The sequence below is a fragment of the Colobus angolensis genome, unplaced genomic scaffold (assembly GCF_000951035.1).
Source record: "Colobus angolensis palliatus isolate OR3802 unplaced genomic scaffold, Cang.pa_1.0 Scaffold131, whole genome shotgun sequence".
Taxonomy (NCBI): domain Eukaryota; kingdom Metazoa; phylum Chordata; class Mammalia; order Primates; family Cercopithecidae; genus Colobus; species Colobus angolensis.
This window is the reverse complement of record NW_012114364.1, coordinates 8,963,768-8,976,811: the sequence shown is the minus strand read 5'-3', so window position 1 is coordinate 8,976,811 and position 13,044 is coordinate 8,963,768. Positions and strand designations below refer to the sequence as shown.

The 13,044-nt window shown below is 33.6% G+C and overlaps 1 protein-coding gene across 1 annotated transcript in view; it reads right to left on the bottom strand.

The window, feature by feature from the left end:
* The window catches only part of LRRIQ1 (leucine-rich repeats and IQ motif containing 1), a 214,737-nt gene that overhangs the window by 17,613 nt on the left and 184,080 nt on the right, over window positions 1-13,044 (bottom strand). The window contains 2 exon segments of the mRNA XM_011934139.1: window positions 954-1,014; window positions 4,079-4,211. Coding sequence (XP_011789529.1) covers window positions 954-1,014; window positions 4,079-4,211 — 194 coding nt within the window.

Genomic DNA, 13,044 nt, shown 5'->3' with positions numbered 1-13,044 from the left:
GCACACCAACATTGCACAAGTATACATATGTAACAAACCTGCACGTTATGCACATGTACCCTAGAACTTAAAGTATAATAATAAAAAAAAAAATGATGAATATAACTGGTCTGGAAATCATAATACTCATTTTATTCAAATAGCACATGATCTTTTCATATAAAATTCTATAAGTCAAGCTAAATATATAAATTTTTTGGTGAATGCAGAATCTGAGCAAGGGGTAATGATTGGTTGTAAACTTAGGGTTACCTGATGCATCCATTTTCACCTACCAAAAAGGCCACACACTTCTGTCACTGGTCAGAATACTCTATTCTCTGGAAATTTCTAGAAATGCACTGAAAAATTCTTATTTTTTGTGATCAGTTTTCCTGGACTCCAAATTGACCATTCTCCTTCTGCTTACATAGTCTTCCTTCTAGTAGCATATAGTGCAATTGAATTTAGCAATGCACTTACAGTTATACAGCATAGAGTCTTTATTCTGATCATTATGTTTAAAACCTGCTTGTACCAAAAGCTCCAATATGTATACTTTATTACATATAATTGTTGAGCTCACAATTATTTGTTAAGTTTTTGTATGGTTGGATTTTCTGAGTAATGAGGGTGCTTTGTTATTTCCTCCAGTTATAGCCTGCAAATTCTACTCTTCTAAAATATCAAAGAAAAAAGTTTCAATTTTCCATCCAGAGTAATTTTATTTTAAAGTTGTAGGATACTAATATTTTTACATCTGTCACATAAAATTAACATTTTTAAGCAATGTCACATTTTAAATTGTATTACAAGACAAGAAAAGTTATTATTTTAACACATGGTATTTTGATATTATCCCAAATAGGTAGTTGTGACATTTTCATAATTTAATTATAAACATATTTTAAAGTGCATTTATTTGAGTACTAGTGTCTACAACATTTTTCTGTAACTTTAAGCACATTTCTTACCACAAGCTGAACTCTTCCACCATTAAGTACATCTGGATCTAACTCAGGCAAAAAGTGATTGCTGCATAGTGACAAAAACAGAAAGTATTTTATAATGTAAATGTAGAGGAAGCATATAAAAGAAATGTCCAACTAAAAAGCTTGAGAGAAATTAGTTATTTACAAAATGGAAATAACAGTTTTCTTAAATTATGTTACAAGCAAAAATAAGTACAAATGTACATCTTTCCCGAATTTAAAAAAAATCAATTTGAGATAAAATTTCAATTTCTAAATAACACTTCAATACCACCCTTCTTTGTCAAACATAAACACATGCTAAGAGCCACAATTGATAGTACTACTAATGATGGTTAACAAATTATAGAAAATTTAAACATTTTATTTGTTATTTGCTTATATTTTTTAGTTGTCTTTTCAAAAAAAATAAAGCTTCCTACTTTTAAAATAGCTCTAGTGTGTTTAATGAATTATACTAATATTTAAAATAAAATACTGTTTAAAACTAGAACAATGATATTTGGCTTTTCAAGAACTCTTGTCTTTGAAAATCTTTTTTTCTTAAAATATGACTACCTATTTAGTGTATTATATTTTCAAAGGATAAAGTTTATTAACAATTGCTTATTGTTTAAAATTTTATATATAACTTATTTATGAGTAAGGATTATCGTTAAATATTTAAGTATATCAAAATGTCATCCTGAAACATTTTTCTTACATTTTTGTTTACACTACATCTGTTCTAATGTTTTTAATTTTCTGAATAAGACCTCTTATATCTGGTTAATAGAAATAGTAAGTTATGGATTCTATTATTACATGTTTGTTTATAGTTCTAAGGATGCTTTCTCTTATGGTTTGAATGTAGACTCACCAAAACCCATGTTGAAATTTGATCCCCAATGTAGCAAAGTTGGGTGCTGGAAACTAGTGAACAGGTAGGTGTTTGGGTCACGAGGGTGGTTACCTCTCATGAATGCCTTGATGCTATTCTTGCAGTGAGTGAGTTCTTGTTCTTGTTAGCCTGGATTAGTTCTGGCAGGACTGGATTAGTTGCCATGAGAATGGTTGTTGAAAAGCCAGTATACCCCGTGGGTTTTGCCCCTTCATGAGAGTCTACTTCCTCATTGACCTTCCACCATGTTGTGACCCGGCATCAGACACCAAGCAGATTCTGGTGCCATGTTCCTTGAACAACTCAGCCTGCAAAACCATGAGCTAACTAAACCTCTTTTCTTTATAAATTACTCAGTCTGAGCTATTCTATTATAGCAACACAAAACAGACGAAGATACTACCCTATTAATTCAATTGATTAATAACAACATAAAATAAATTGTGCTTACATTAATTTGAATAATTAGTAAGATGCAAATTCTCAAATATTGATGCCTTTATTCCTACTTTTCTGCTCACATTAAAATCTGACCTAATTCAGATCATAAAGTTTTATTTTTATTTTTATATGATTTTTCATATTTTTCAATGAATTAGATAAAACTGATCACATATTAAAGTTACATTTATATATATTATTAAAAGAAATTTGTTTTAAACCTATTTTGACTTGCTGTTAAACTAAGTTTTTTTTTTTTTTTTTTTTTTTGAGATGGAGTCTCGCTCTGTCACCCAGGCTGGAGTGCAGTGGCCGGATCTCAGCTCACTGCAAGCTCCGCCTCCCGGGTTTACGCCATTCTCCTGCCTCAGCCTCCGGAGTAGCTGGGACTACAGGCGTCCTCCATCTCACCCGGCTAGTTTTTTTTTGTATTTTTTAGTAGAGACGAGGTTTCACCGTGTTAGCCAGGATGGTCTCGATCTCCTGACCTCGTGATCCGCCCGTCTCGGCCTCCCAAAGTGCTGGGATTACAGGCTTGAGCCACCGCGCCCGGCCTAAACTAAGTTTTAACTGTAATAATTACAGGTTTTTGTTTGTGTGTTTGATACTCATGTGAAACAGTTACTACCCACTATGCCTGAAAATATTTCTAAAATTGTCTTTATATTTATATTCAATATTGGCTTACATTTTTGATAAATGCCTATAATAACATTTTTATTCCTTGTGGATATATGTAGCTAAAACAAAAATCTTGAAAATTCATGTAAAAATATCATCTCTGGACTTTTATTTCCTTAAAACTTTGGTTCAGGATGCATATATATGCTTTATATCATATTGCTATGGGCTGGATTCTGTCCCCTAAAATGCATATGTTGAAGTTCCAACCCCTAGTACCTCAGAATATGGCTGTACTTAGAGATCTGAAAGAAGTAATTAAGGTAGATAGGATCATATAGGTGTGCCTTAATCCAATATCACTGGTGTCCTTGTAGGAAGAGAAGATTAGAACAAAGACAACACAGCCCAAGGGATGACAATGTGAGGATACAGCAAGAAAGTAGCCATCTGCAAACAAAGGAGGTCTCCAAAGATACTGCACCTGCTGACACCTTGATCTTGAACTTGTAGCCTCTGGAGCTGAGATAAAATAATTTTCCCTTGTTTAAACTACCCAATCTGGTATTTTGTTATGGCAGCCCTAGCAAAATGGTACATACATTAATATAACAAAAATTAACTAAGCAACTTTTAGATTTAAGGTACCTTGTTGCTAGGGAATATAAACATTTGATATCTTCAACCTTGTAGCTCACCTGTACGTCATGAGTTAGAATTATTATCTCTCTATGAAAGAGGAAACTGAAGCTTTGGGGCATCACTGAAATGAGTTACATGACAGCCACAGGGTTGAATTATAATTTTAACTGTCAAACTTACAAATAACAAAAATAAAGCAAAATAAAACACAACCTACAATATACATGATATCCAAAAACATTTAATGAATACCACATTTTTTACTTTATAGAGTAGAATGATTTTTGTGGCTCATCTGTTGGTTTCAAGCATTACAGAATAGAGTTGTTCCCAAACATTTCAGGGTGAAAAATAGAAGGAGTAATTAAATCTATTCTATATGAAAGGCCTTTTTATTACCTGGCAACGTAGTGTATTGGCCTTTGGCTATAAAGTCGTGTTTGTTTTAGCACAATTAACCTAGGTTGCAATTTTCAAGATGTGTTTACAATACAAAAATCTAATTTAGAGGAAATGACCTCACCATTTCATATTTCTGGAACTAGTTGTTCCATGAACCTCAACCTGTGTGTGAAGCCATTGGTATGTATATTCTCTATTCCTTTCTAATTTTTCATTTGCAGTGGTATCTTTGTGGATAGGATCTTCTTCTATACCTGTGAAAGAAATATGGAATGTGTATTTGTTATTTAAAGAGATTAAACTTCAGCCAACCAGTTTCATCTGTGCTAAACATTTTATCACAAGAAAGTAAAAAATGACTAACTTAAGAGAACTAAATCTGTAAGAAAAGTAATGTCAGTAAGAAAAGTAATGCCAGTCACAGATTAACTATTTTTCCTGCTTAAGTTTCAAACCCATCTATTTTGAAAAACATACTTAAAATCAATCACCATTTATAGGGTTTGTTTTTGAGTTTTTAATTAGAAAAATCAGAGAGTTATTTTTTGGTGCCTTGTAGAATTCTTCTAACATAAAAATATCTGTTCCCTATCTGTCCTTTCAGGATTGAAGTCTAATTGTTCTTATACCACTCTTATCCATATGGAGAATTTACAAATTATATTGAGTGTATTTGAACCTGAATTTTCATTTACATAAAACTGAGCTTGCTCTGTGTAAGCTACTGTAGTATTTCATGCATTCTGGAGCTACACTGAAGACTAGTTTTAAAGCCTTCCTCCATGGACTTGATCTTCTAGACTGCTTCATTTTTGATATGGGGCTTGTTGGCTTCATAAACTTGATTGAAAGTACAGCAGAGGGAGACACCTCTTAAAACCTAAATCATAGTAATCAACTCAGAACAATCCTGTAGTTTAAAAACCTGATGTTTAAAATGTCAAGTTATTACTTTGGAATATTCTTTCGTTATAGATGTTTGTACAGAAGAAGTCTACATATTTGCAAGTTGTTTGGAAAACAAATAAAGCATGGTGCAAAACCTATTTTGAATACCCTGTGCATGTACATGCACATACACATACACGCAAGCTTAGCATGTGTCATTCAGAATATGTTGAGGATGATATATCTAACATGTCTTTCTTCCTTAAAAGTTACTGTTGTAATTAGTGAAATGACTCTAGTTTTCAATTTAAACAGATGTTGAAACCAGGTCTCTGGAAAGCTTAAAACCTGGATGCTTTGAGTATCTAAAACTCCGTTATTTAGCAAAGTTCCTATTGCTTCTTATGCCACCTTATATTTCTAAAATGACTTCAGGCCTTGAAACCTGAACTTAGGCCAACTCTTCCATAGCTGCTACAATTAGAGGAACAATTACTTCACATGAGGGGATTGGCTGTTGAATCCATCAGCAGACTCCATTTTCATAAATAGCCTTATAATTATACAAAAGTTATAAAACACACTCAAACAAAGGGAAGATTTGGCATTGCTACACACTGCATTGGGTCTCTATTCTAGCAAAACCCCTAGCTACTGATCTGGTTTCCTGGAGTGACCAGGCCAGATGTTGGACAGCACAGTGACTGAGAACAGTGATGACTCAGTGACCCTGATGATCAACTGAGTCCAAGACTTGAAACTCATCTACTCCTGATATGGAGAGAATCCTTTTGTAATAAGTGAACTTTTAGTTAAAACGTAAATAATCTCAGTCTTACTGTTCTTAAAAATAGTGGCATATACTTGCAATGGTCACTTTTTAAAGTACTCATTCTGGAAAGCTTTCCTCAATTCTACAATAACACTTCATAAACTCTAAGTGGTTTTACATCAGAACTTAGCCAAAGTTCTAAACAACAATTCCTGAGTAAAAAGGAGAAGTTTCATCATAAGGATCCAATTCTTATTAACCATTTTAACCCCAAGGCATAAATTGGTAGATTGGCATGAGCTCAGTGTAAGAAACAGAACAAGCATAGTGGTGAAATTGGCTGGATGTACTTGAAAATACTACAATTCAAATGTTAGAGGAAGTGGTTCTGTCTCAGCAAAATCATTTCAGAATTACTCCTGTTACTGAAGAAGAGAAAGTAACATTTATTCTTGGAAGCTTGCAGAAGTCCTATTTTTAGCAACTTGTGTAGGAAGAATAAGGGTGACCTGGATTAATTAACGGATACTTACCAGTTTCCAGTTAGGCTGCCCAGTAATTCCTTCCTTTCAATATCAGAAGAAGCATCCTTCTGCCTGCAGAACACTAATCCCTTTATCCACAGTTCCTTGCTACTTCTATGGGTCTTGCACCAATTCCCTATATTATTAACCTAAGAAAAATGCCTTCTTTTGATTCTTGCTATCCTCCAGTTACTACTGTTTATATGTGCTCTTTACTTCAAAATACAACCTTGAGTAATTTTATTTAAACATTTTTGAACTTTTATGAAGTAAAAAGTCAAAGAAAAGACAATCTGCAAACATCATTATCAAGACAACTGCTGGTTAATATATAAAGGCATTTACTTGTAGCTGTTTTCACATTTTTGTTTTGTTTTGTTTTGACTTCAGTTTACACACATAGTTGTTCCTCAGTACCCATAAGGAATTGGTTCCAGGACCTTCTTTGAATACAAAAATTGCTGGATGCTCAAGTCCCTGATATGAAATGACATTTGCTTATAACCTGTGAACATCCTTCTAGATACATTAAATCATTTATAGATTACTCATAATACGCAATACAATATAAACTATCATACTAATTTTCTTAGGAAATAATGAAAGAAAAAATCTGTACATGTTCAGCGTAAGTGCATTTAAAAAAATTTTTTTATCTGCAGTTGGTTGAACCTACAGATGCAGAACCCATGGATATGAGAGGCTGACTGTAATTATATGTATTCTTCATATCCTATTTTTCAGTTAGTATTATAATAAATATATTATATGTAATAGAAAACTCAGATATAATTTGCATGGTTTTATACTATGATCTACCAACTTACTATATAATAGATTTTTAATTATCTCCTTTTAAATTTTACTTCAAGTTCTGAGATACATGTTCAGAACGTGCAGGTTTGTTACATAAATATACACGTGCCATGGTGGTTTACTGTACCCATCAGCTCATCATCAACATTAGGTATTTCTCCTAATGCTATCCCTCTCCTAAACCCCCACCCCTCAACATGCCCCACCGTGTGATGTTCCCCTCCCTTTGTCCGTATGTTCTCATTGTTCAACTCCCAATTATGAGTGAGAACATGTGGTGTTTGGTTTTCTGTTCCTGTGTTAGTTTGCTGAGAATGATGGTTTCTAGCTTCATCCATGTCCCTGCAAAGGACATGAACTCATCCTTTCAGATGGCTGCATAGTATTCCATGGTGTATATGTGTACATTTTCTCTATCCAGTCTATCATTGATGGGCATTTGGGTTGATATCAGTCTTTGCTATTGTGAACAGTGCTGCAATAAACATATGTGTGGATGTGTCTTTATAGCAGAATGATGTGTAATCCTTTGGGTATATACCCATTAATGGGATTGCTGGGTCAAATGGCATTTCTAGTTCTAGATCCTTGAGGAATTGCCACACTGTCTTCCACAATGGTTGAACTAATTTACACTCCCATCAACAGTGTAAAAATGTTCCTATTTCTCCACATCCTCTCCAGGATCTGTTGTTTCCTGATTTTTTAGTGACTGCCATTCTAACTGGCATGAGATGGTATCTCATTGTGATTTTGATTTGCATTTCTCTAATGACCAGTGATGATGAGTTTTTTTCATATGTTTGTTGTCTGCATAAATAATTAATCCATTTTAAAAGGTGGAATTAAAAATAAAATATCTAATAGTATAAATATTTTGAAGAATTTGATGTAATCTATATTGTCAAATGGTTTTAAAAGGTCTCACTAATAACATACTTTATGAGATTGCTTATTTTACTGAGTCCCTGGTCAACAGTAAGAGAGCAAATATTTTTAAACTGCTGATAATTTGATAACAACACTAATTATGGTCTTAATTTACACATCTTTGCTAGTGAAATGGAACATTATAATTATTTAATAATTTCAGTTTGTACATTGTAAAATATCCTTTTTGTTTCCTTCAATTATCTACTGGATTCTAGTTTCCTTTTTTGTTTTTGACTATTTATAATTATTTTTCTGTTATCACTGGTGCAAATATTTTCCCCTGACAACTGGTTGATTTTAGTTTCTACTCTATTTTCAAAAGGGGCAATTTTCTTTTTCAGTAGGCATACAAATTTATATATTTGCCCCAACTCTTCTAAACTATAGGCTACTTTCCTTTCATAATTTATAGATATTTCCCAATTCTATAAACTGCATGAGATATAAGAGGATTTCAGGGACAAATTGGACACTCTTCCAATATTTTGTTTTTCACAAATAATATCACTACAAGATATTGTAAGATGGCCTGAAACTGGCTTATCTAACAATTATATTCATTCCGTAATTTCATTGACCTCACTGCTGGATTCCAGACCACTTCCTTTGTCTTACAACTCTTTTTTTTCTGCAGGCCTTTGGGACACCAGACATCAAGTATTCCCTCCCTTCAGGATCCTTTTTAGATTCCTTTAGATGTTGGTGCTCCCAGTTTTACAAGTACCTAGGAGTCAGTTCCCACTCTATATCTGGCACTGTGCTAGCTTCTGATAACAGTCAACCTGATTGGCATAGTTTCTTATCTCATAGAGCTAACAGCTGAGAGGACTAGGTATCACCAACCTCTATCTTATTCCTGGTCTTGTATCTCATATTTCCACCTGAACTTCAAAATCACAACTTGTCTTTACCATCATCATCCTACTAAAGTATGTTTTTTCCTCCTGGATTCCGAAGTACCGCAGATTAGTCAGTCTGTAGTCAATATTGGCTACTTATTTTTTAAGTACAAATATCTAATCAGATATAAGAACTAGTCCACCTCCTGGGTAATCTACTAATCTGGTTCCTTCTTTCTTTCACAATTGCAACCATTTTAATTCAGGCCCCATTCTGAATGTGAGTGAGCAGTCTTATATGTGGTGATATATATATGTGTAAGGGTACCTTTCTGACCTGTCACAACAGAAGAGGTTCTCTTCCTCTTAAACCCAACACCTTAAACTATGCACCAGATCCCAATCCTTCCATATAATCTAGAATCCCTTACTATCAGTTTCCCTTTTCTTCTATATTTTCAGCATATCTTAAGACTGACTTTTTACATTCCCCTCCAGTGACTCTTCTCTCTCTCCTTCCCTAATCAGATGAGCTTCTTGAAGACAAAGATTAGTCTCTGTTGACTTACTTGCCGTCTGCATTATGGCTTTCTCCCAACACCCTTTCACTGGAACTGTGCACATCAAAATGATCATAATGCTAAATTTGGGGGACTTTTTGAAGTTCATATCTTACTGACTTCTCCATAGTATTAATCACTGTTATCCACTCCCTCCTTCTTGAAAGGGTTGTTTTCCCTGGATTCATTACCTTCTCCATGTTTTTATTCTCAATCCTTTGGCTAAACCCTGGTCTATTCCAAGGGCCCCTCTTCCCTTGCCATCTTTTTCAATCTCAGGATTATTCTCTGGAGTTCTTTCTTGGCCCCATTTTATTTTTAGGCTATACTCTCTCTGTATAATGATATGCATTCAAATTCTTCAATTGTCATCTTTATTTTCTTCTGAGACATGTATTCAAAGACTCCTCACTTATATATCCAACAGATACTTCAAGCATGTCAAAAAATTGAACTCATGGTTATTATTTAACCTTTTCCTAAATTTTCTATAATGCTATCACTATCATTAATTTACAACTGAGGAAACAGTGTGGTACTGAACCAGAATTCTTTCTCACCTTCCAACTGCATATCTTACCATCTATGTTAAATCTATTAAATCTCCTCCATTCCCACTGCCACTATTTTTAATTCAGGCTACAATTGTTTCTTCTGAATTACTACAACAGCCTTCTAACTGGCCTCTGCTTTTAGTCTTCCTCCCACAGATATATCTCCATACCGCAAATGATCTTGCTAAAATACAAATCTAATTGTGCCATCTCATAGGTTAAATTCCTGGTTCTCCACTGCCTTTAGATAATATTCAAAGTATTTTTTTTGCATAATGTATACGTCTTACTTTATATCTTCAGACACTTCTGTTAGCTTCCTGTCTCAATCCCCCAGGCATAGTGTGGTTACCCCAAATGTTCTCTTTTGCCCACAGACCTTTGCCCATACTGTCTTCTATGCTTGGGACTATTCACTTTGCCAAGGGTATTTCTGCTTCAGGTCTTTAAGTCTCAGTTTAGAACTTACATTCTTTGGGGTAAGCTCCCTGATCATCCAACACTGCATTCCTTATTTAAATTAGGTTAGGTATGCTCATTCCAAAGAACCGTATAGATACCCCATGACAGCATTCATTACATTGTATTCTATTTTCTTATCTAAGTGTCTGCTTTCCTACCATTATCAAGGGCAAAAATTACAATTACTTTTGCACCAATCTAACACAATATAATCTCCTTAAGTGGTACATAGTAGGATGGTGCTCAAAAATATTTATGAAATAAAATAATAATTACCACAGTTGGTTAATGTTGTCTCAGTACCCTGAGAAAAGTAGAACTAGAATTTGTAGGTTTTTAGCATGTGGACAAACCCGTGCATTGTGGAGGATAACACATGTCTAAACATGATTAACTTGATTATTTTAATAGAAACTTCAGCTTTGAAGGTTAAGATTAGATTGGGATAAAAATTAGCCACTAAAGGTACAGAATTAAACACAAAACCATGCCAGGCACGGTGGCTCACGTCTGTAATTTCAGCACTTTGGGAGGCTGAGGGAAGCGGATCACCTGAGGTCTCAGGAGTTCAAGACCAGCCTGGCCAATATGGTGAAACTCCATCTCTACTAAAAATACAAAAATTAGCCGGGTGTGGTATTGCTCACCTGTAATCCCAACTACTATAGGGAGGCTGAGGCAGGGGAATTGCTTGAACCCAGGGGGAGGAGTTTGCAGTGAGCCAGGATCATGCCACTGCACTCCAATCTGGGCGACAGAGTGAAACTTTGTCTCAAAAAATAAAATTAAATAAAAATAAATAAATAAAAATAAAAATAAAACACAATACCAAAAAAAGAAACACTACTCATTCATATAAAATTACTTTATAAAATGTTTGAAATATACTCAATCATAGAGGAAAGCAGATTAGTTTTAAGAAGTTCACCAAAAGAAATGAAGTACTTTCTAAATTAATGGAAATATTATTCTTTTCTTTCATGAAAAGCACAACAAAAGTGTTCATTAAACTCATATGCTTCAAATAAATCAGTTTTCTAAATTTTCAATATAACATAATATCTTAAAGTGAGGGAGATTAAGATTCAATTATCATTTAAGGCACAGAAAAATAAGCTAACTACATTTAATACTACTACGTATTAAGTATGGCAACTTTCCCATGACTATTTTCTTTTCCCTTAATGGCTTTTCTCAGTAATATAATAAAATACTCTTGGTTTCATGAATAGAGATGAGTTCATTTCTTTACCAAAAGTTTTTGGAGGACATAGTTGTGGCTCAGAAAAACACTTCTTCATGAAATGGAAACATTTTTGGTAACTTTGATAAATGGCTGATTCTATGTATCTTATGTTGGCAATACTAAAATTTTGATTTACACTATAAAGCAAAAGTGGTCTCTATGTGTTTACTAAAATAAGTTATTGCATTATACCTCACAAATAAAGCACAACTAAAAATGGAATTTGGCATAAATGTTACACTAACAAGATTTTAATTTCATTAACATTTGTATAAATACTTGTTGATAGGCTGTTTATGGTTTCTTCCTTAACCAATCCATTCTGTTGTTGGAAAGTTGACAGCATTGGCATGAAACCAGTAACTTTATAAGAGCCATTTGTGCATGACAAGCAACATCCCTATTCTTTAAAAATATATTTAAGTATATATGTAATTGATAACTCAGAAAAAATGACTTCATGAATAAAGAGGATTGTTGGTGTAAAAGTTTAAAAAACAGAAACTTTGGGAATAGTGCCAAACCTATATGTAAGGTCAAAGGCTAACATCAGCACCAATCACTCCTTTACATATTTCACTGTATTTTATGGCAGAGAGGGGGAAAAAAAAAACTAGAATGAAAGTTATGTGCTAGTTTCTGACATTTGAGTTAATTCTCAAAATTGGTCCATTTGGGAGATGGGATAGTACATAAAGTATGTGAATAACCTTTATGAAGGCAAAGAAAAATAAAAATGAGTTACTAAATTATATCTTTGAATATATTTAGATTTTGCAAGACATTTTTGATATCATGGAATTAATAAATTTAGCTGAATCCCTCTAGAATAGCAGAAATATCTTTAAAAAATCAACTACAGTTGTGCTTATTAACCAATTGTAATAAATATTCTGTATTCAACTTATAAACAATTCCACATTAAATGAAATACATTTTGCCATGTATATTGCTTAGCTGGGCTAAATTTCCTCACTAATATCTTTACAGTGCAGTACCAAATACTACATAAAGGGTGATTCTTTGGTTTATTTCCAGAGAATCATACAACTCAGGAAAGTCCTAGGTTGCTCAAGTCATATATACATTAACATGTATTGTGTCTCCTTTTCCAAAGGAAAGATCAGTAATACTAATTCTTTCTCTGTCCTGGTATTTATCTATTTCTGAGAAACACTAATGTAGATGTTAATAGGATATTGCTTTTAGAACTACCCAGTAGCCATGGAATTTATGATTGTTTCCCATGAGGCTGTCATACTGCCTCATTTTCCATTACAAGAGGTCCTGGAATTCTGACTTACAGGAAATTCATTAGAGAATAAATTAATTCAGTCTGTAAAACTAGGGTCTGTACCTTAACCATCTTTGTATCTGCCTAGCAATGCAATTGTACATAGTAAGTTGGCTTTTTCACTTACTAGCTGTGTAATGTTGAGTAAATTATTTATCTTCTCTCCGTCTCAGTTTTCTCCTTTTAAAACGTAAATAAT